General features: G+C 36.3%; 5 protein-coding genes across 8 annotated transcripts; 1 reads left to right on the plus strand and 4 right to left on the minus strand.

Annotated features, from left to right (window-relative positions):
* Positions 1-3378: 3378 nt before the first annotated feature.
* On the plus strand, positions 3379-5856 carry LOC105174713 (laccase-17). Its single transcript, XM_020697827.2, has 6 exons — positions 3379-3512; positions 3604-3755; positions 3840-4084; positions 4168-4296; positions 4467-5426; positions 5548-5856. The coding sequence occupies exons 1-6, from the start codon at positions 3399-3401 to the stop codon at positions 5676-5678; spliced, it is 1731 nt and encodes a 576-aa protein (XP_020553486.1). The 5' UTR covers positions 3379-3398; the 3' UTR covers positions 5679-5856.
* Positions 5857-6736: 880 nt separating this feature from the next.
* On the minus strand, positions 6737-9125 carry LOC105174462 (uncharacterized). Of its 3 annotated transcripts, XM_088875348.1 has the most exons (4): positions 9014-9125; positions 8858-8901; positions 7063-7685; positions 6737-6974 (listed from the first exon to the last, which is right to left on the minus strand). In XM_088875348.1, the coding sequence occupies exons 2-4, from the start codon at positions 8893-8895 to the stop codon at positions 6901-6903; spliced, it is 735 nt and encodes a 244-aa protein (XP_088731474.1). In that variant the 5' UTR covers positions 8896-8901; positions 9014-9125; the 3' UTR covers positions 6737-6900. The 3 variants fall into 3 exon arrangements, with proteins under 3 accessions (XP_088731474.1, XP_088731475.1, XP_020553487.1); XM_088875349.1 differs by lacking the exon at positions 9014-9125 and having other exon boundaries at positions 7080-7685; positions 8858-9007; XM_020697828.2 differs by lacking the exon at positions 9014-9125 and having other exon boundaries at positions 8858-9007.
* A 1104-nt stretch (positions 9126-10229) lies between these two features.
* Positions 10230-13798, minus strand: LOC105174463 (DHHC-type zinc finger family protein). 2 transcript variants are annotated; one of them, XM_011096581.3, is made up of 8 exons: positions 13299-13798; positions 11725-11817; positions 11542-11643; positions 11366-11434; positions 11191-11289; positions 11007-11102; positions 10746-10822; positions 10230-10609 (listed from the first exon to the last, which is right to left on the minus strand). In XM_011096581.3, exons 1-8 carry the CDS (start codon positions 13569-13571, stop codon positions 10576-10578), a joined length of 843 nt encoding a protein of 280 aa, XP_011094883.1. In that variant the 5' UTR covers positions 13572-13798; the 3' UTR covers positions 10230-10575. The 2 variants fall into 2 exon arrangements, with proteins under 2 accessions (XP_011094883.1, XP_011094882.1); XM_011096580.3 differs by having other exon boundaries at positions 10230-10822; positions 13299-13797.
* Positions 13799-15820: 2022 nt separating this feature from the next.
* Positions 15821-18240, minus strand: LOC105174465 (laccase-17-like). Its single transcript, XM_011096583.3, has 6 exons — positions 18072-18240; positions 17836-17987; positions 17498-17742; positions 17262-17390; positions 16184-17149; positions 15821-16102 (listed from the first exon to the last, which is right to left on the minus strand). Exons 1-6 carry the CDS (start codon positions 18174-18176, stop codon positions 15972-15974), a joined length of 1728 nt encoding a protein of 575 aa, XP_011094885.2. The 5' UTR covers positions 18177-18240; the 3' UTR covers positions 15821-15971.
* Positions 18241-20041: 1801 nt separating this feature from the next.
* Positions 20042-22676, minus strand: LOC105174466 (laccase-17). Its single transcript, XM_011096585.3, has 6 exons — positions 22471-22676; positions 22225-22376; positions 21841-22085; positions 21596-21727; positions 20468-21436; positions 20042-20338 (listed from the first exon to the last, which is right to left on the minus strand). Exons 1-6 carry the CDS (start codon positions 22591-22593, stop codon positions 20208-20210), a joined length of 1752 nt encoding a protein of 583 aa, XP_011094887.1. The 5' UTR covers positions 22594-22676; the 3' UTR covers positions 20042-20207.
* Between the last annotated feature and the right edge of the window lie 477 nt (positions 22677-23153).

Raw genomic sequence — 23153 nt, forward strand, 5'->3', positions numbered from 1 at the left:
TCCAAATCGGGCTGAAACATTTACTGCTGAAAGAAATTGAGATTTCGTCACAAAAATTTAGCTTTATTGCAATTTTTATCTTTTTAAATATAGGTGATTGGTATCTTTGTTGTTGAAAAAATCAAATTTGTAATTTGGTCCATCATTTTTTATAAACTTTGCAATTTATGGATACATTGAATTTGAAAATTGGCCAAAACATCACCCTAAATTTATTTTTAATCCTGTAACACAGGTTATTTGTCGTTTTTGTCTTTTAATTTTTTAGAGTAGCATTTAGGTGCTATATCTTTTTAATATTTGTGATTCAATTTTTTTTTCCCACTAGAATTGGAAAAAAATGCATGTGCATCTCACGACCTTTTAAAATTGAGACTATTGTTCCAATTGGCTCATTTTTGTCGTATAAATTCTTTAAAGTAATATTTTAGCCGTGTATTTTTTTAATTTTTGTAATTTCAATCATTTTTTTCCTCCAAATTCACTAGTTTTGTCGATGGAGGTGAACTCCAGCGAAAAAAATAACTTAAAAAATATAAGTTTAAATTGCTATCCTACCCTAAAAAGTTAAAGAACAAAAACGCTAGTTACATGACAAAAAATGCATTTAACCTAAAAAAACCACATATATAAGTCACACATGTCCTCAAATTTAAGCTGGCACATAACTTGCGGGTGTCAATTTCTGACAAATTTAAAATTTTTAGGCAAAATGTGGTATCAAATCATGAAATCTACAAATATATAAATAAATAAATTACGAACCAAATTGCTAGTTCTATTTTTTAAAAGATCAAAACCCCAAATACTTATAATTATGTATAGGACCAAAATTATAATAAAATCTAGAAATTTACCGCTGCAGAAATCTGAGTCTTGGAGATGTGTACAATAAAAAAATATGGAGTGGTATTGAAATTAAATGAGAATATTTCGGAGACATGCATTAATTAGTGTGTGAACCCGATGTTGAAAGTCCGTCAAGGTGTATGGCTTCAAGATTTCAGAACTTGAGTACAAGACGTGGGATATTAATTTACTTGGGTTACGCTGGTGAAATTAATTAAGAAAAATAGTACGTACTGGTGATGTAAGTGAAAAAGATCAACTTGAAAAGGTCGAGACACATAACTGATGCATGAAATTAAGGTAGATATATGCATGTGTTTGGGTGAATGCTGCAGCTGTAACATCGTTTTCATTTGTCGGTTGGCGGAAAATGGCAGCACAACCACCTTCGCCACCCTCCCTCCCAACATTGTTAACGGCTGTTCTTTTTCTTTTCAGGAGCCGGATACTCAAATCCACAATTTCATGCATGCTCTTCCCGCAATTCACCGCGTTGCAATCAAGATAAATATTCTAGACTAAATTGAGTATACCAATTACATGACAAGTGAATAATTTTATTCGGCATCATTCATTTATTACATACCATATATGATAATTGCTAATCATTCACTTGACAGTCAGTTGATCAATTTTGATTGGGAGAGATTCATTCTATATTGTGTGGGAGACTATGTGTACTGATTGTTTAATGAGATTATTTAGGTAGGCATGAATTGAAGTTAAATGTCGAGGATTGCTGATCATACGCTTGTACACAACTATTGTCGGACAATTATACACTAAATTACAGTTTGCACTAAAAGCTAGCTAGTTGTCTTATTTTGCAATAATATTTTGCACACTTACGTAGCTTCCCACTTTAGATGCAGTCATGTCATTACGAGAAATTACAAAATAATATTAGTTTAATTATAATGTTAAGTAATGACATTTAAAGCAAGCATTAATAATGCGTGCCTAATTAGAGTGCAACAGTTGCTAATTAACTTGCAATACTATTAATAATGTTATCAGGCTATATATATGCTCTAAAATTTTTTGCTATCACTAATTTCTATAATAATGTTACTGTGCTCATGTAATGTGTGTCGGATCGACCCATTATCAATTAAATTTTTGCTTCATTATTAAGTGAAAGAGGTGTCGCGATCAAATTTCAGCCGTACTACTTGTGCTACTAATAGAATCTTTGTCTGAAGAAAGGGAAAGATACCAGCTGAGGTGAAGCAAGCAACGCCATTTCACAATGGTTGGCGGGCGCGCGTACGACTCAGAATCCATTCCTCAATTTTCTTAAATAGGAAGTAAGAAAGTTGGGGAGTGGGTTGGGTGGACCCATTATAAATATATAACCCACGTTCACCAATCAAACCTTAAAAACAAGGTTGATGTTTAAGGGTAAAAAATTTCTGACTTATCCAAATTTTTTTACTCAAATTAAATTTGATGGAATCCAATATCGTCTTTAATAAGATTAAATGTACTATTTCTAACTTGATTAGTGACATAATTAGGATATTATAATAGGTTTTCATAAAATTAGATCCACTCATTAAATTGTAATTTTCCGACCGACCTAAGAACTAGATTGTTCTGAGCGACAATCCCAAGAACCCAGAAAAGAAATTAACCATTATCTTGTTTTCACTAAACTTGGCAGAAGAAGAAAACCAGCCTCCCATTAAACTCGGGAATTTTGGCTGCACCGGATATGTCGACGCACGACTTTACTTAAAATGCTATTTGTATCTTATATAGGATGTAAGGCGTAGAATCTTGTCGCGGTGAAAAGAAATTGTTGACTTATTACTACTTAAAGTTTTACTCTGTGAAAAATAGTTTACCCTTTTAGGAGATTAGGTAATGGCTGCGGACAGACAGGGCAGATGGATAGGTGTTGTTTCCTAATCATGGAAGTGGTGGTAGCAGTTGCACTTGCACTTGCACTTGCACATGCATGCGTTGGATCAATTGCTCGACAATGCTTTATGCTTGCAACTGTTTAATATAACATTTGATGAAAAAGGCGTGTATTAGGAGAGACAGTGTCTAGTAGAGAAAGCAACCTATGAACGTTTGGCTTCTTAAGAGTTAATCAACAACACATCTTAACATGAAAACAAGAATTTCAACACACTCTTAAGACTTTATTGATTTCAAAGTTGTGTCATAGATACTCAACTTGAGTGATTAATCTCCAATACGAATTATATGTAATTACAAAGCAAAATCCTCTCGCTAATCAGAATTAGACAGAAAATGTAAGCATTGTCTTACTTTAGCAGCACTCTAAAATTCAGCTTGACCAACAGAAAAGCAGAGAGCACAAGGAGATTCCAACTCAACAGGAAAATGAAATCCCATGAACATTCGACGACCTTGTTCCTCCCTAATGACAGCACTCTTATCACCTAATCATCTCCCTATTTATAGAGAAAGCAACGATTGCAAGATATTAACTCCGAGCCAAGCTCAAGACGGATATTTTTATTACATATCATATTCAGTTGTCTCACCTTTCATCACTGCAGAAAGCCCCAAAAAACATGCATCGCCGTGTCTCTTCTACTGCTACAACGGCAATTTTGCTGTTCGGCATTCTTGTTTTCTCATTGTTGCCTGAGTTTGCATCCTGCATGACAAGACACTATACTTTCAACGTATGTAAGATGATACAGGAAATTTCAGGTGTTCAATATGTCTACTAGTTTTCCTCCTGGATTACCTATACTGAAATGTGTTTTATGCTAGATTGTGCAACACAATGTGACACGATTGTGCACGACAAAGAGCATTATCAGCGTTAATGGGAAGTTTCCCGGCCCTAGACTTATTGCGAGGGAAGGTGATCAGGTACTGGTTAAGGTGGTCAACAATGTGATGAACAATGTTACTATTCACTGGTAAGGGAGACAAGTAAAGAAATGTAATAATACTGTGGTATTGGCAAAAGTTATGTCGCATGATTTGATTCAACTCTGCTGCAGGCACGGGGTGCGGCAACTGAGAAGTGGATGGGCTGATGGACCAGCTTATGTAACCCAATGTCCGATACAGACTGGGCAGAGTTACACTTACAACTTCACAATCACTGGGCAGAGAGGTACTCTTTTCTGGCATGCTCACATCTCATGGCTGAGAGCAACACTTTATGGACCAATAATCATCCTCCCAAGACAAAATGAATCTTACCCCTTCAGAAAACCATACAAGGAAGTTCCCATCATATTTGGTAATGAAGAAAGTTTCAGTTTTCTCTATTTTCCAAGTGATAGTCAAAGTTCAGATGAAATAATATCGTTTCTTGATGTCCAGGGGAATGGTGGAATGTGGACCCCGAGGCGGTTATTAATCAGGCTCTTCAGACAGGAGGAGGTCCAAATGTTTCAGATGCATACACTATTAACGGACTTCCAGGGCCCTTGTACAATTGTTCCTCCAAAGGTAATATCAGTGACTATATAGCAAAAGAGTTGCTAAAAGATGAGGTCTTTCTGAATTATCCCATACTTTCAGGACCTTGTACAATTTTCATGCAAAACTCATTCTTTCTTCTACTTTCTTTTCACTCTTTGATTCAGCAGAAGCAATGTCTAATATGTCTAAATTTTCAGATACGTTCAAACTCAAAGTGAAGCCAGGGAAGACATATATGCTTCGGCTAATAAATGCTGCCATGAATGATGAACTATTTTTCAGCATTGCCAACCATAATGTCACCATTGTTGAAGCTGATGCAGTGTATGTCAAACCATTTGTTACTAGTGTGGTATTCATAACCCCAGGCCAAACCACCAATGTTCTACTCAAAACAAAGCCTTACTACCCAAATGCCACCTTCCTCATGGCTGCAAGGCCATATTTCACGGGCCAGGGCACTTTTGACAATTCTACTGTTGCTGGTTTTCTTGAATACGAACACCCCTTACATATCTCATTTGACAAGAATAAGACAATCTTCAAGCCTAGTCTGCCACCAATAAACGCCACCGGAGTTGTTGCCAATTTCACCAAGATGTTCCGCAGCTTAAATAGCCCAAAATATACAGCAAATGTACCACAAACTGTGGACAAGCAGTTCTTTTTCACCGTGGGGCTTGGGTCCAGTCCCTGTCCTCAAAATGCAACATGTCAAGGACCCAATGGAACAAAATTTGCAGCTTCAGTCAATAATGTTTCTTTTGCTCTTCCTACAACAGCTCTGTTGCAAGCCTACTTCTCCAAAAACTCTTATGGAATTTACACCACTGATTTCCCGAGCAATCCACCAAATCCATTTAACTACACTGGATCACCACCGAACAACACCCAAGTGAGTAATGGAACTCGCGTCGTTGTTCTGCCTTTCAATACTAGTGTGGAACTAGTTCTGCAGGATACAAGCATTCTTGGAGCCGAGAGTCATCCTCTTCACCTACATGGTTTCAATTTCTTTGTTGTGGGTGAAGGATTTGGAAATTATGATCCATACAAGGATCCTGCAAATTTTAATTTGGTGGATCCTGTTGAAAGGAATACAATAGGTGTTCCATCTGGTGGCTGGGTGGCCATTCGTTTCCTAGCAGACAATCCAGGTGCGTATAAACAAACATAAATTTACTTCAAATTGCAAAACAATAATAAAATACTATTGAAGTCTCACAAGCACCAAGTTTAGCAGTGCTTACACATACCTGTGGTTTATATTTTGAACAGGAGTATGGTTTATGCACTGCCACTTTGATGTACACACAAGTTGGGGGTTGAGAATGGCCTGGATTGTACTAGATGGGCAGCTACCAAGTCAAAAATTACCACCACCGCCTTCTGATCTTCCCAAGTGTTGACAGAGATCTGAATTCCCATGGACTCCAGACCTTTGAGTTTACCTATCCTTTTCGTCCGGCTAATGTTATTTGTTTTCATTTTGGTTGCTAGTGCTGTTCTGCAATTACAACATCTCATTTGTAAATCATTTTGGTCTCTTGGTTCAAAAAGACAATAAGGAGTTGCGGGGGGACAAAATAGAGGTCTTATCATTCTTGAACAATATTATCTTATTCACTGCCTTTAAGATTTCAATATTTGATCTATGATGCATGTGGCATATCTATGATTCATGCAGAATTTCACACTACCACTTAGGCAATTTACACACATTAAGTTTTTGAAAATATATTTTGAAGCAACATGTAATCATCCAACAGGTGAACTAGTTAATTGGAGCTCTTTAAACAATTCTCACTCCAGAAAGGCGTTTCCAGATACCTATTTGCATTTTCTCAATGACTCTTTGGAAACATAGATTGTGCACACAAAAAAATTGGAGACTATAGAATCTTAAAAGAGAATTCATTTACGAAACCATAACAATGTACTAATAAGTACATCCACAAGAAAGAGATCCAGTTGATACCAGGAAAAAAACTTGATTTGACCCCTTAGGTACGACACCTCCCACTTTGACCAAGAAATGACTATCTGCAATATTCAGAAGCAGCTCTTAGTAACTAAAGACATGTTGAATAGTAAGATTAAGCATTATGATCTTACTTTTTTAATCCATGTGAATACACCAGACTGGGACTCAGAAAAGCTGCATTTGTATACAGAAGCAGCCCAAGACTCAAACGAGCACTTTAGCCTCCTCATGAAAAGTTGGATGGCATAAGTAGCATAGCAACAACAAGTTTCATGGCATACTAATGAGTAACGACATGTTTCCCGGAACAACATTTAAAATGTAAAGTAAATGCTGGATTGAAATGTACAGGATAAATAGTTTCTCAGCCCAGCACCAAAAACAGAAATAGATATTAAAAGTCAGATTATTCATTCTCCTCTTGTGACAGGGGCATCTGTTTCTCACACTCCACAAAAAAGAAAACAGGCAGATTATGTAATATGGAAAAGCAAAAAACTGCACTTGATAAGCACCGATACATCAGTCATACAATACAACAAATGGTGAAGAGAGAAATCTCAAAGCTTTGATCTTGTTCTGGACATCATAAAGACTACAGATGACATAGTTCAACAATTTCTGTTTATATTGCACCATATTGTATGTTACAGCATGAGACTCGAAAAATACTGTTCAAACTCCTTATCAATTGTTAGTTTCCTGGTGGCCGGTTGAGTATCTGCACCCACAGGTACAAGCAACGTTTTAGTCCATGCTTTTCTGTTAAAGGGAATGAAGCAGAAAATCTTAAAGCAAATTTATGTTACCATGAGTAACAGACCACCTTCCCGATGAAAGAACGTAATTACTGGGAGCTACGCCGCTTGAGTAGAGCAGATCGCCAAGATCTTTATTGCAATGGTGCTCAGTGCCATCATTTTGGTATTCTGAGCAGCTGCAATCAGCATGACTTCCGAATTCTATGAGGTGATCCTCATAATAATCAGACGGAAGTGTCGCATAATCATTATGGAGATATTCAAGTTCTTCGCAGATGGATAACGACTCTGATTTACAGGAACTTGACTTTGTTCCTGATCTGCTCTCTAAAGAATAAAGCCCGCTCTGAAAAGAGGTGCCACCCCACCTAGCAGATGAAGTACAAGGCTGGACAGACACACGTGTTTCTGAATATGAGAGATACGTTTTAGCGTCATCACATGGAGACATAATAGAATCTACATCACCATGAAAGCTACAGCTATCTTTTGCAGATTCTGGATCTGATTCACCTCCTCTTGCAAGTATGATACTTCTCACTTTCTTTGGTTCAGTGCCTGAATCAGATGAAGATTCATATTCAAACTTTTTGCCCCAGCACAGATGCTTTGGTGAAGGCCCTCCAAGCAGTTCAACGTGAAGTTTTCTTTTCTTGTTCAAGTAAGCAATGCTGATATCCATAAAACAATTAACATAGAAACAGGAAGGAAGACTCAAATTACAATCACTGACAGGTAACATCTAAGGGGTGCAATGAGGATGTTAAACATGTGATGCCATGTCAGGTGGTAATAAGGTATGAAAAAACATAGTATTTCTTTCGGCCAATGGGTTTGCATCACACACCATGTGGATTACAAAATCCAGATTCAATAGCTTGTTCAATAATAGTCATTTATCAAAAGCAGCAGCAGCCAATTATTTACACCCACCACCACCATATAGTATATATACCACAAAAAGTTAACACAACTATATTATGTTGTGATTGATTACCTGCACTTGATCAGTTCGCAGGATATTTTTGCATCCAAACAATCTTACGGCTATGGCCATACGAAAATAAGGCAATAAGCAATTATAAGATCCACTCTTGCACTAAACCATGGCAATAACTAATGTATAGAAACATATACAATTCTTGGAAGCAAGATAACTCAAAATAGGTTCGCTTTCTAATACCGCTTCAGGTTCCTAATAGATGATCAGAAATATCAAATTTTTTACACTCTCTCCAAAAGTTCTAGCAATCGGGCACACTCGATGCATGTGCCGAACTAAAAAAAACAACATCTATGTGTTTGTGAAAATAAAAGATTAAGCACAGTACTTATTTTATTTGGTGTAATAGCGTCAAGAAATAAATTTACCTACAAATATTTAAAAAAACAATAAAAATTAGATGTTGGTAGTGAAAATAGAATTACATTTACAGTTAATGAGATATATATGAGTAAAGAAGAAAAAGGATATTTTTGTACGTCTAGCTAATACATACCAAGCTAGTTTCTTTAAGGCCCTCCCACTTAATTAACAGTGTAGATATGTCAAGAAAACTTTTCCTAAAACCATCCATATCCCGGAGACCCTTTTGAATCTCAATTTCAACCTGGATCCAGCACTGTCGTTCTTCCAATAAAATCACTGAATCATCTATCATATTCCAAGTAAAGTATTTTCTACTCACAGCGACAGCATAGCTAACCTCACATGATTACCACGCAATACAGTCAAGTAAGAAAGAATCTTTCAGTAAACCCACTAAGAAGCAAATAATAGAAGTTCAAAATAAAGAAACACAGTGTGAAAAAACAAGAAATATGAAGAACCCAGAAAATCAACCTGTTCATTTCAGCTGGGGTGATCGTATTTTCCTCCATCACGACCTATAAAGAAAGGTCACCTAGTAAAGTTTTTTTCTCTCCTATCTCGGAAACTGGGAGTAAAGAGGGAGAATCAGCTTGTAACAGCTGATATGATAGATGAATCAGCACAAACCTCTTATTGTAAAAATAGGAGAATGGTTGTCATATTGGTTCTCTCTGTCGCAGAGTAATGGGTCCGCCGTTTTGGTTCACCCCGGAATCGATCTATTCCCCACAATGTTGTCCTCCTCTCCTAATAATCCACGCGCCTGGTGGAGTTTGATCACACTGTTTCTCATTTTGTTAAGATATCACTTACGTCATAAAAAATATTTCTATCACCAATCCAAAGTTGATATCCTATATTTTATTAGTCATCTAATCATCTATATTATATATATATAAAATATATTTTTACTCATAAATAGTTATTACTTATACTGTAACACTGATTTTTTTAATTATAAAAAATATTTTTATATATTTTCAATTACCCTACTCAAATTCTTCTTTTAATCTATATATCTATATTATCTATCTATACTAATATGAAAATTTTACTCGTATATAGTAGTTTGTAAAACAACAATATCAATTTTTTTGTGTTTATATATGTCTGAATTAGTTTTTATTTATTTATTTTAAATATGATGTGTTGGTTTATATGTTTTATTATTATTTATAATATATATCAAAATATAAATAATTATTTATTTTATACACACAGGAATAACGTGTCATAACGGCTAGTCATTACAAAATTATACTTAACTTTAATAATTACTCTCGATAATTATTTTTTTAAAAAAAATTAATAATTTTTTTAAATATAATATATTAATTTATATATTTTATTTTTATTAATAATATATTTTAAAATATACTATATAAGTTATTATATACACATAAAAATAATGTATATGTGACTATAAAAGAAAAAATTGAACTCAGGAGAAATCAAAATAGAGGTGATGTAGTTGGCGTCTGAAACGGGAGAGTGGGGATGAGATTAGGTATGGGTGAGATGGAAAGCAGCACTTGAAGGCACTGGGGTCGCCAACAGTACGTGTCATGGTGGACCCCAATGATCTATCCTTTCATCTCTTTCTGTTTACGGAAACATATACACCGTCTTATCCCGCCTAAATCCGTAAATCTAACTTGTGCGGCGTGGTGTGTGAGCCTATGCATCGACTACTAGTTCCAGGAGATGTAACTTTGGAATCCAAGAATACCTATATCAAGACTTTGGAATATACAGAACGAGGCACGCAAAAACAACATTTACATGCATGCACCTCAGTTTAACCAAGAAAAAATAATAAAAACAACATGCATCAACTACTAACTTACAGAAAGGGTATAATCATCTATCGCTGAGAAAATCTTTGGCAGTCACAAGATTACAATTTGGGAGTCTACCTCTTCTCTCTGCTGGTATGAGTCAACTAGGGATCCTATTCCCTTTTTGTACATGATGCACGTTTGGTTAACTTCTATACAGATAACCAAGAAACTTCCTACTCTAGGATGCTTCAGAAAAGACAAAAGCTCAATACTTCTGCTGTAAGCCGCAAGACGAGCATGAAACAAAACCTATACTGATACAATGCAACCTAGGAACCTTGAATTGTAGCAGAAATGCTTAGACGCCCTGCCACAAGACGCTTGTTGGTTAACAGAAGATGTCTGAAACTATCCTCTACCACCGTGAGCAGAGTGAAGCAGACTGTAAGGCCAGAATCACCAAAGATTAGCGCACTTTTCAAAGCTAAAGATACAATTGTTTGTTACGGCGACTATGGTTTCAACTGAGGAAATCATATTTTTAATCTGGAGCAGATGTTACGATAAGTCTATCATACTTTGTTTGAAAGCGAAGGCCAGAACCAACATGTCCTGTTGTGGGGCAAAGCCAGAAAAGGATTGTTGGACCCAGAATCTGTACCAGTTGAACAAACCAAGTCAAGAATTAAAGCCATTTTATCCTCAGCATTTAGAAGACTAATTTTAAGAAAGAAACAACACGTTGCCAACAAATTCCTTTATCACACTAATGAGTGACTTCTCTCGCATTACACAACAAAATATAGAAACTGCAAACAAGAGGCCGAGAGAACACTTACAGCTGTCAGATTCTCGTATACACCAATATCATACGGGTGCGAATAGAGCTGGCCTCCTTTTTCTGCAAGCCACATAGCTCTCACACCTTCATGGTACTGCCACAGAGAGATTAAAAAAATTCAACTATAATTTCTTTAGTCGGCATTCGGCAATCAATAAATGACAACTTACAGCACTACAAACCTCAATTGTGGTCTTGTTTTGTACAATAAGATAGATATGCCAGCCAAGGAAAAATCCCAGTGCCAAACTTAGTGGTACCAACAGTAACCCAGAAATGACCTGAACATAAATCCTTTAGCGAGCTAAACAACAGAAGAACATAGAAGCAGAAAGAAGAGCATGGAAAAGTAATTACATGTATAATTCTGTCAGAGTCATCAATATCATTCTGAGAATCAACTGTGATGCTACCAAGGAGCAATACCTGAAGTAACACAAGCTATAGTAAGTTGGAAAATGGAAACAAGGATGCATCATTGATTAAAATGTGGTACCAATATGCACATCAGGGAAGAAAAGAAAGAACCATACCAGCGAGTATACACAAGCGGTGACAGCATAAACCACAAAAACAAAGAAGATCTTATAGTTTGCGTGTCCCACACAATTATTCATCCAAACACAATGGTGATCCTTGCATCATGAGGCAACAGTTTAATAACGTTTGGAGGAAATTCAAGAAAACAAATGAACAATAACATGGACCAGGTATACCATCCGTAGAACACATCGGTTACATATGCGGCAATGATGTGCCCGAGGAGGCTTATAATGGGAACACTTTTGGCAATACCTCAAATCGCCCCCCTGCAGAAATTCCTCGAAACTTCAGGATTATGTATTTAAGCACTGTCTTACCACACCCTTCACCCAAAAAGATGCTACAGACATGAAATACAAATATAAAATTATAAACGGAAAAGGACCTTAAAGCATTTATTTTCACATTCTTGGGAGTTTGAGAGGTTTGTATATATATAGTGAGAAGAGCAATTTGAGAAATGAGCCTATAGTTAATAGGCATTTCACTGGAAAAACTCTATCCTGCGTAAGGTTGATAAGATAAGGAGTCAACTTCCGTGGCAATTAAACAGATAGTAGTTAGACATGTACATATTATAAGACAAAACTGCAACACCAAAGGAACGGCCAAGTCTAACAGCTTCTGTGCCAAGGACAAGAATCAGCAGAGAACGACAATTACCATTATGATGAGTATCTTAGTAACGACAAACTTAATTATGAGATAACATTGGAAACCAAACATTCCAGCAATGACCAAAAAGATAATTATAACATAAAGAAGTAAAAAGGCATCACACCTCAGCCATTAATAGCTTCACTCATCTACGGGGAAGCAAGACACGTCATATGATAGACCAAAAAACAGCCAACGACAACAACAATAATAATAATAACTCTGAGGGGCCTATGCACTGTGTAAGTATTTCCTATGTTAATATCATTCAACTTACTCACCTGCATGTTCCAGAAAAGAATGCAAGATTTACGTTTAAACAACAATGCCATAACCCTGATATGACGTAAACAAAGGACAATCTTGTGATCCTTTGATGACCATCAAACCCAGTATATGAAAGACAAAAGTGAAATATGCTGCCATGACAAATCTGCATAATGCTAAACAGAACTAACAAAAATAATTTTTTTTTCCCAATTATCTAATCTTTGCAGATCATGCAACATAAAACCATTGATGCAGCCGTTCAGTACAGGGGAACTAATTCAATCCCTTTTGCTGCATATCAATTCCATAACAAGTTCAGGAAGGAAAACCAGAACCATGAAAAATAGGCTAAGTTCAAACACTACATCAAATCAATGAAAAGTATTTTAAAACCTGGAGGGACCAAGAATTAGCATCACACAATTACCACACCAACTAAAAAGATTGAACATTCAAAATCTACAAATTATTATTTGATAGATATATAGATATTAATTAAACCTAGATATTAATCAAACCAAATCAGAAAACATGACCGAAATAAAAGAAACCAACAATTGCATTTAATTAGACACTTTGAATTTCAAGAAAAATTCTAGAAAATGAAACAGTTAAGCAAGAATCAATATGACAACAATCCTCTACCAACTAAAAACCCCAGCTTTTGAACCCACGCAAATATAAAAGAATTGCCCAGAACAGTATATATCGGAAATGACGAAACGAACAAAAATGCATTAAACGAAACACCTCAACAATTACAAAAAAACGTACATGCAAGTATGTAATTGTAGACCGAAAATACGAAAGGATAGCAGACCTTGCGTTTGATCTCGTGGATCGGGTTAGTAGCATCCTCAATATCGGGGACGAAAGAAGCGGGGACCCGACCCGGATCGGTATAAATGGCGAGGCGGTAACTGGAGATGCACATGAGAGCTAAGAAAGTAAAAACAACGGTGTGTAGCATGCCGGGAGACGACCAGAGCCCGAACCACCGGTCAATGAAGACGAAAACTGTGGAGAGGTAGATGTAAGTGATGGCGGCTATCACGATGGCAACGTGGAAGGAGAACTTGCAGCCGCGTGTCATTTTGATGTTTTCCTGAATCTTTGAACTGGAGAGAACGGGGGGCGGAGGCACCGGCGTAATGGCGGATTACGACGGCGTCTCCGGTGGAGGTGGGGCGAGGGGGTTTAGTTTGCAGTAGAAGGTAGAAGGTGCGGTGGGCCGGTGGCGTGGGCGAGTTATTTGCTTAAATGGGCTTCGGATTGTCTCTATTAATCACCATACGCTTTTTCTCACCTTATTTTATTGTCCTTTTGCTATCTCTTCTGCTTTTTTAGTTTCTATTTATTTTTTCTTAATTGTTTTTGTTGGAAGGTTTCTTTCTCTTTCCGTTTTGCACAAAATCGAAAGTCCTCTTCGGGTGGGGTTGGGGGGGGGGGGGGGGGGGGGAAGGGTAGCGGGTTCCATCATTTCTCATAACTTACTTTCTTTTATTTAATATTTTATCTATACATTAAATATATAAATTATTTTTGAGATATTATTTGAAATTAATAATTTACATTTGATACTCATTATATGAACTATAAAAAAGAAAGGATCCCCAAAAAAAAAAAAAATATCTATGCCGTTAAATTAGGAGGGTGTGTTGGCTGAATTTATTCAGAGCATCTTATAAATTCATATATTTTTATAGGGTTAGTTACATTTATAACTGTTATCCAAAAAGAAAAAACTTTTGAAACAACAATTGTACAATCTTAGAGAATTTTTCGATCACAACTCTATCTTTTTTTTAGAGGCGGGACAAAAAATATTAATATTAGCAAAAAAAATTATATAAATTTATTATTTTACGTCTTGTTTAGTATTCCGTATGAATTATTCATAACATGACTAGTTTCTAACAACTACTTTTATCCAATTACAATAATTTTTTCAATGCACTTTCACCCTTTTGGCTTTATATATATTATGTAACTTTTTGCAATTATAAAAATATCACTACTTTTTTTTGGGCTAACGTCAATATTTTTTATCCAAATCTAATGAAAGGAGTACAATTATAATGGAAGAACTTTTAAAAGGGATGCAAATATAATTTTAGATTTTTTTGGAGAAAAAGTTCAATTTTTATATTTTAAAAGGGATCTAAATGTAATAAATCCTACTGGATGTTTCTTTTATACATATAAAATATTAAATCTTATTTTAAATATAAATATTTAGAGCCCGTTTGGTTGTGTTTTCATTTACATTTTCAGTTTTCAATAATTGAAAATGTGTAAAAATGCTTTATTGATTTTTGTGCGAAAATTGAGAATATGTTTGGATTAATTGTTTCCAAATATAGGTATATAGGTGTGAGAATGTTAAATATAGGTATATGTATTTTTGATGTGACAGAAAGACAACTATGACAAGCCCATGTGACCTATATAAATTTGAAATTAAAAATTAAAATAGGAATGCATTCTCACTAAAAATGACTTGACCAAACAAATTTCCACCTACCAAAACAGTGAAAAGTGGAAAAAATTTCATTGAAAATACAACCAAACAAGCTCTTAGAGTGTCTAAATTAAATAAAATTATGAAGTCTATAAAATGTGACTAAAAAGAATTTTATTAAGTAATATAATCCAAATTAAAAGGTTTGTTAAGATCATAAAAATAAGTGAAAAACTGATTATTATTTTTAAAAAACTTATAAACTACAAACAACTTTTTTTTAATTTTATAATTTCATCCTAAAAAAATTTTATCTGAACACTTTTAATAGGCAAAATATTTTTTTAGTTTCATAAAATAACGACATAATTTATTTTGGTATTATAATTATGACAGGTGTCATTTTAAGTCCTATAAAACTCATAATCACGTATTTTTAGTTCAAAAAAATCATGTGCATTGTGATTTTGGGACTAAAAAAATATTGTGATTTTGGAACTAAAAAAGTAATAAAATCAAATTTTTTGAGACTAAAAAAGACGTGATTTTAAATTTTATGAGACTCAAAGTATCACCTGCCATAATTATGGTATAAAAAAAAATTCGACCCTTATTTTATGCGATTAAAAAAATATTTTCCCCACTTTTTACATTTTATAAGTTTCGGAACATTTCATAATTAGATGTTTCTCAAAACTTATAAACTCACCTAAACACTTTCCAAAGTGAGTATTTAGATACATTCTTTTCCAAAAATTCGAACTTATCAATAAAGTTTTAATTTTGACAAATCATGTCCTAATGTCATGACTTTGTGTCGGGGCCAAATAGGTACAGTTTGCCAAATTTGACCATAGAGTTTTGTGCGAAAGTGTGCAATATCACCAGGCAAAAATTTGACTATAAATTTGCTCAAAAAGTTACACATGAATATCAAAATGTTGTACATTTTCTCTAATATGGCTATGAAAATGAGAAAGAATGAATAGCAAACTCTTAAAAAACAAAAAGAAGAGGATAATCATATCCCAATTAGCATTTGGGAAGATCCGAGGGCGGAGGCGGCAGCTTCTGATTCCGGCGATTTCCATCCATCACAATCCATACCATTTTCAGTCCCCAACTCGTATGAACTTCCAAGTGACAATGCATAAACCATACACCTATTTTTAATCCATAAAAATTAATTAATTTACCTAGTAATTCTTCCACTGATTAAATCAACTAATAAAAATCAAATATACCTGGATTATCTGCTAAAAACCGAATTGCAACCCAGCCCCCCGATGGTACCCCGACGGTGTTTCTCTCAGCCGGATCAACCAAATTGAACTTAGCCGGATCTTTATTCGGGTTGAAGTTCCCAAATCCCTGGGCCAATACAAAGAAGTTGAACCCATGGAGATGTAGCGGGTGGCTTTCTGCACCAATTATGCTCGTATCCTGCATCACCAGCTCCACACTAGTATTAAATGGCAGCACCACCACTTTTGTGCCGCTGCTCACCATAATGTTGCTCGGCGGATTGCCCGTGTAATTGAATTTGAACGGTGGGTTGGCTGGAAAATCTGTGGTGTAGACGCCTTTTGATTGGTTAAAGAAGTGAGCCTGAAGCAGGGCTGTGTTTGGCATCACAAATGACACATTGTTAACAGCTGCTGCCAGCATTGTATTGTTCGGGCCTTGGCAGGTTCCATTGGGGTTCGTGCAGGGGATCAGTCCTAGCCCGACTGTGAAGAAAAATCTCCTGTCCACTCTTTGAGGAACTTTTGCGGGGAAATTTGAATTAGCCAAGCTCCGGAGCTTCTTGTTGAAATTAGTGGCAAAGGTTGTGTCGTTGAATATGGGAAGTGATGGTTTTAGAAGTGGAAGTTTGTTGGTTTTCTTGGTTGAGTTAGAAGGGAGATGGTATTCCAAGATCCCGGATGTGGTGGAATTGTCGAATGCAGCAGGCCCTGTGGAATAAGGCCTGGCCGCCATGAGGAAGGTCGCGTTTGGATGATGGTTTTTAGTCTTGAGGAGGACGTTTGTCGTCTGTCCAGGAGTGATAAGAACGGTATTGGTTTTAAATGGTTTCACGTACACGGCATCAGCATCAACAACAGTCAGGTTGTGGTTAGCAATGCTGAAGAAAAGCTCGTCGTTTAGTGCAGCATTGATCAATCTCAACATGTATGTTTTTCCCGGCTTCACCTTTAGTATGAAGGTATCTGCAATATAGACAAGATAACGAAATAATATTCGGTTTCTATTCGATAGCATCTGTTAAGGATTTTAGTCTTTTTTAAACCAGTGATTTTGGTTATGGGATTTGAGGTTCACCTTTGGCTGAACAATTGTACAGGGGTCCTGGCAGGCCATTAATGGTGAAGGCATCAGAAATATTTGGGGCTCCTCCTGTTTGCAATGCTTGATTGATAATTCTCTCCGTATCTGCCTTCCACCATTCACCTAAAATCCAAGCATAAAGGAATATAACAGGTAATTAATCATTTTCTCCAATCTACTACTAATGACTTGTAGGGAATAATGACTAATAAACGATGAATCCCGTGTACCAAAAATTATAGGGACTTCTTTGTAGGGCTGTGGGAACGGATAGGGGACTCCTCGTTTCGGAAGGATGACTATAGGTCCATAGAGTGTAACTCTAAGCCATGAAATATGGGCGTGCCAAAATAAGGTTCCCCTTTGGCCAGTAACGGTGAAATTGTACACATAGCTCTGCCCCGTCTGAATTGGGCACTGGGTGATATATGCCGGCCCATCAGCCCACCCGCTTCTCAACTGCCTGACTCCGTGCCTGGAAGGTTATATATGTATGTACATTACCATAACTATAGATAGCAGGAAAAGTAACCTCAATCTTGAAAAGGAAATAATCTCAACATTTTACCAGTGAATAGAGACATTGTACTGAACATTGTTAACAACTTTAACTAACAGCCTGTCTCCTTCCCTTGCAGTGATCGTAGGCCCTGGAAATTGGCCGTTGACTGTCACTATGCTCTTTGTTTGACACAACCTTGTGACATTTTGCAGTTTGATCTGTAATCATGTGTAGGTATATGTCAATAAATTGGAAATATGCATGAAAACGTACGGAAGATATATATGTTATTCAACACATACATCAAACTTGTAATGCATTGTTATCCTGGGATGCTTGGACAGTGCTAGCTCAACTAAAAGGCACATGATGGTAATGGCAAAAGCCAAACGCTTGTGAGAAATCATTTTATTTGATTTTTGTTTGAAAGAAATGTCGATAACTGGTGAAATGCTGGCGATGAGACTAGTGATGTTGGAATTTGTTTGAAAACAAAGGCATTCAACAATGTATATATAGTGCTAGGCAAAATTAAGTGTGTGCTGCATTAGTTTCATTTGGTAATTGTGGGTGGTAGGAATAGTAACAAAAGTAGGTCTGATAACAGAGTGAATGTTGAGGTAGCTGTTGGCCCGACTCTTGTTTGGAGTGATGTCCAAGTGAGATTATAAGGTGAAACATCATTGGAAATAGCTAGTAGCTTATAACGGTTTCTTAAGAAGTCCTAAATATCCCTTTGTTTCAGATATTTACCTACAGTTTGTTTTTATGACACTGTCTTGGTGCACATGTAATAATGAAAATGTATTATGACAATATATTTATCATCATAAGATCATAATATACCATACATTGTACACCAGCGTAAAATGTGGTGGGACTGTGCAGTATTTAGCAAAAAAGAGAGATTTTCCAAAATGATTTGAGATAAATTAAACTTTTTCTTTTCTTGAAATAGCTATGGAGAATTAAGGTACTAGTTGGAAAAAAATTGTTAGCGGGTAGCCTTCAAAGTTCAAACCCTTATTGGCTATTGGCAATTGGCAACCGTTTAAACTTGGCAATCAAGATATAATGGAACAATGCTAACTCCCATTTTGTTGGCTGTCGGTTTTCAAATCTTGGGTTTATTACACGACTATATTTGAGATTATGGCTTCAAAAATTCCTTTCTCAAGATAAGTGCAACCTCCAAGTTATTTCCAACTGTCCTCCTCCAGTCGACATGCTTAAAAACTTACTAAAACAATAGAACAACTTCATCACATAATACATCTCAAAAATTTATAAATCAATTTATCAATAATTAATAATAGTTTATAATTATTAAATAATTATTCTTGAAGTAAACAAACATTTATCTTAAAATAGATAAAAATTTAAGTTAATAAAATGCGAACTTATAAATGTAGTATACTAAATATTAGATACGTCGAGTAGTTAAATGATTGCCATAATCATTCACACACTTGATACACAAAGAATTATGTAAATAATTAGCTGAACTATGTGGGTTAATTAAATATAAATAACTTAAAAATACTCTCGATAATAGCAAAAATGCTCGGCTAAGGATCCGGGTTCGTTTATACAAGTTGGATATACCCGTCTTGATCAATCCGAAATCCAAAAGATGAATTGTAGATGGTCACTAGTTGTTGGTCATAGACTCATAGGATTGATCATATGCTATAGATACCCCAATGGTCCTGACTTTTCTGGATTTCAAGTTGATGAGTTACTTTCAGGATCCAAGGATGGGAGTCGCAACCGACCAACGGCCCCGATATGACACTTGTAAAAATCGTTAAGGACGCCTATATTTAGGTATTGTTATATTTGTCCGCATAAATTCTTCCACGCAGTAGACGTACATCCATCCATCTAAATGTGGGCTTTTTTCTGGGTACGTATCCCAATATAAAAAAGGTCATGACTCATTCCAGCTATTAGGCAAAAGTTAGTGAAGCCCACTTGCCTAAATCGGGTAAATCCTGCATTATCCGGAGCACCCGTCAACGGGCTGCTATTGGATCCAATATATAGTCTAAGTACAATTTGATCCAATTACTTAGGATCCATAAATACGTAAAGATCTATCTGATATCCGATTAAAATCTAAAGCAAAATGGAGCGAATCATGAAGGAAATAAGATCCACATTATTTTAGTATACACCTATGATTGTAGCGTCTCAATTCTTGGCTTTAGCTTTAATGACATCATAATGTTGGACGAAAAATAATTTTTTCTGAAAATTATCATTCAATGAATGAATAATAATGGAGATGCATTACAAACCCACGATTTACATATTAGTGAAAGAGAAAAGTACGATTGATGCTCGGAGGGAACCCAAAAAAAAAAAACAACCAAAAAAAAGAAAAAAAGATCTCGGGCAATGTTTGCACAAAAAATGAATGTGAGAAAAATTGAAGATCAGCATTTAGGAAGATCCTTCGGTGGGGGGAGCAGCTTTTGATTGGGAAGCTTTCCATCCAAAACCAACCAGGCCATCTTTAGTCCCCAGCTCGTGTGTATTTCAAGGTGGCAATGCATAAACCATACCCCTGCCACAAATTCAACCACACAAAACATTTAATTCTTAACATTTGTAACTTATAAATAATTAAACAAGACTTTAATCTAAAAATATAATAAATTTCTATGTTGTTAATTGTATTGGTCTAGCGCCACACCTGGATTATCCGCCAAGAATCTGATAGCAACCCAACCCCCCGGTGGCACCCCCACCGTGTTTCTTTCAATCGGGTCAACCAGATTGAAATTCTTAGGGTCTTGTTTGGGGTCAAAGTTCCCAAAACCTTGTCCCACGACAAAGAAATTGAAGCCATGGAGATGGAGGGGGTGGCTCTCAGCCCCAAGAATGCTTGTATCCTGCATGATCACCTCCACGCTCGTGTTGAAAGGCAAAACCACGACTTTTGTCCCGTTGCTCACCATTGTGTTGTTTGGCGGGGTTCCGGTGTAATTAAACCAGTGAAGTGGACTGATTGGAAAATCAGGGCTGTAGACGCCGTTTGATTGCCCTGAATGGTGTGCTTGGAGGAGCGCCGTGTTTGGCTGTACAAATGATACGTTGTTCACGGATGCTGAGAATCTTGTTCCATTAGGACCCTGGCAGCTGCTTTTGTTTTGATGATCACACGGGCTAGTTCCAAGCCCGACCGTGAAGAAGAAATGCTTGTCGACGTTCTGGGGAACATTGGCAGGGTATTGAGGGCTTGCTAAACTACGAATTTTGCTTGTGAAATTTGTTGCAAAAGATGTGTCATTTACAGCTGGTAGAGTTGGTTTGAAGAGTGGAAGTCTTTTGTTTCCGTGGTGAGATTTTGATGGGATTTCATATTCAAGAATACCAGCGGCAGTGGAATTATCGAATGTGGCTAAACCTGTCACATAGGGACTAACTGCCATCAAGAAATTGGCGCTTGGGGATTGGGACTTAGTCTCCAGGAGAAGATTTGTGGTCTGTCCAGGGGTAAGTAGAACTATATCAGACTGGAAAGGCTTTACATAGATCGCATCAGCTTCCACAACTGTTAGGGAATGGTTTGCAATGCTAAAGAAGAGATCTTCATTGAGTGCTGCGTTAATCAGTCGGAGGAGATAAGTCTTCCCAGGTTTCACCTTCAGCTTGAAAGTATCTGTCGACAAAAACAAGCATAAAGTCATTATTGAGTATTAACGCAAGCCAGAACTACACATTGATCTAGTTTTTTTTTTTTTTTTGTCAAAATTAGGGAATATTGATAATCATTAGATAGATTTTCCTTAGTGTGTTAAGAATGATAATTTGATATTACCTTTGGCTGATGAGCAGTTATATAATGGACCTGGAAGTCCATTGATGGTATAGGCATCGGAGACATTTGGCCCTCCACCTGTTTGCATGGCTTGGTTGATTATGGCCTCAGGGTCTCCATTGTACCATTCTCCTATTATCCAACTCGATTATGATTAAAAATTATGTATTATAAATAACAGAATGGACGTATCTTGTAAAGAAATTAAATAATTGAATTGCAATATTAAGAATGTATATAATTACCAAAGATAATTGGAACTTCCTTATAGGGTTTGGCAAATGGATAAGGGACTCCTTTCTTGGGTAGAATGATTAGAGGACCATAAACAGTTGACCTCAGCCAGGAGATATGTGCATGCCAAAATAGTGTTCCCCTTTGCCCAACCACAGTGAAGTTATATACATAACTTTGACCAGTTTGAATGGGGCACTGTGTGATATATGCTGGTCCATCAGCCCATCCACTGCGAAGCTGTCTAATTCCATGCCTGTTACATATATAAACAAAAACTCAGAAATATTCTTTGAGGGGCTCACATTTATATAATTGCTTCTTCTTTTAGCTCCAAGAGCTTAAACTGCGCGCTTAATTCAACACAATATGGTGATTTTCGGAGAAGTTCGTACCAGTGGATGGAGATATTGTTCGGAACATTATTGACCACTTCAATAAGAAGTCGGTCACCTTCCCTAGCGACAATACGAGGCCCGGGGAATTTACCATTTACCGTAACCATGCTCTTGGTGTGACACAGTCGCGTCACTTTTGCCATTTGAATCTACAAATTAATACATCCAGTACAAAATATTATAAATTAGAAAATCTATATATAGAATGTAAATTGAAATTGTACGAATATAATACATGCATACGTTAAACTTGTAGTGCCTGGTGATTCCTCCATCTTGAGCTAGTGCAATCTCGCAGAAAATACAAAATGCTAGCAACAAAAAGAGAACCCCGAACGACATTCTTGATGGAGAAATTGCTCCCATATATATATATATCTAGCGCGCAATTATGCAATCTTTCTGATTGCTAGCTAGCTAGGTAGTAGTACGGTCTCTTGAAATGGGATGGGAGGAATTCTTGTTGTTGTTCCCTTGAGGCTGTGGTGAGGCATATATATGTGAGCATGTATGGTTGATTAGGTGGCCGGGAAGTAGCTAGATCTAGTTTATTTGTCTGTTTATTGAAAGAGTAGTGAAGTAGATCAGCAAGCTTCAAAGGCTATCTTGGTCGGAACATCAGCTACCCAGGTTGTTGCAATACAACTTTAGAGTGGTGGCAAAGTTTACAATCCAAAAATATTTGGCATATTTGACATGTTATCCCTTGTCGTCAAACCTTTCTTTCCTCATGATAGCATGATTCGTAGCTGACATGATTTCGACCTTCTCCTTCCGCCGTTTGTATCTTGAACCATTTCCTTTTCTTCCATGTATTTCTGTATATATATATATATATATATATATATATATATGAACTAATAAATCATTTGTTTTCATATATAAATAACCACAAGTTATATGTTCGATCTTAATTGGATACGTTG

This window comes from Sesamum indicum, linkage group LG11 (assembly GCF_026168435.1).
Source record: "Sesamum indicum cultivar Baizhima isolate 11 linkage group LG11, ASM2616843v1, whole genome shotgun sequence".
Lineage (NCBI taxonomy): Eukaryota > Viridiplantae > Streptophyta > Magnoliopsida > Lamiales > Pedaliaceae > Sesamum > Sesamum indicum.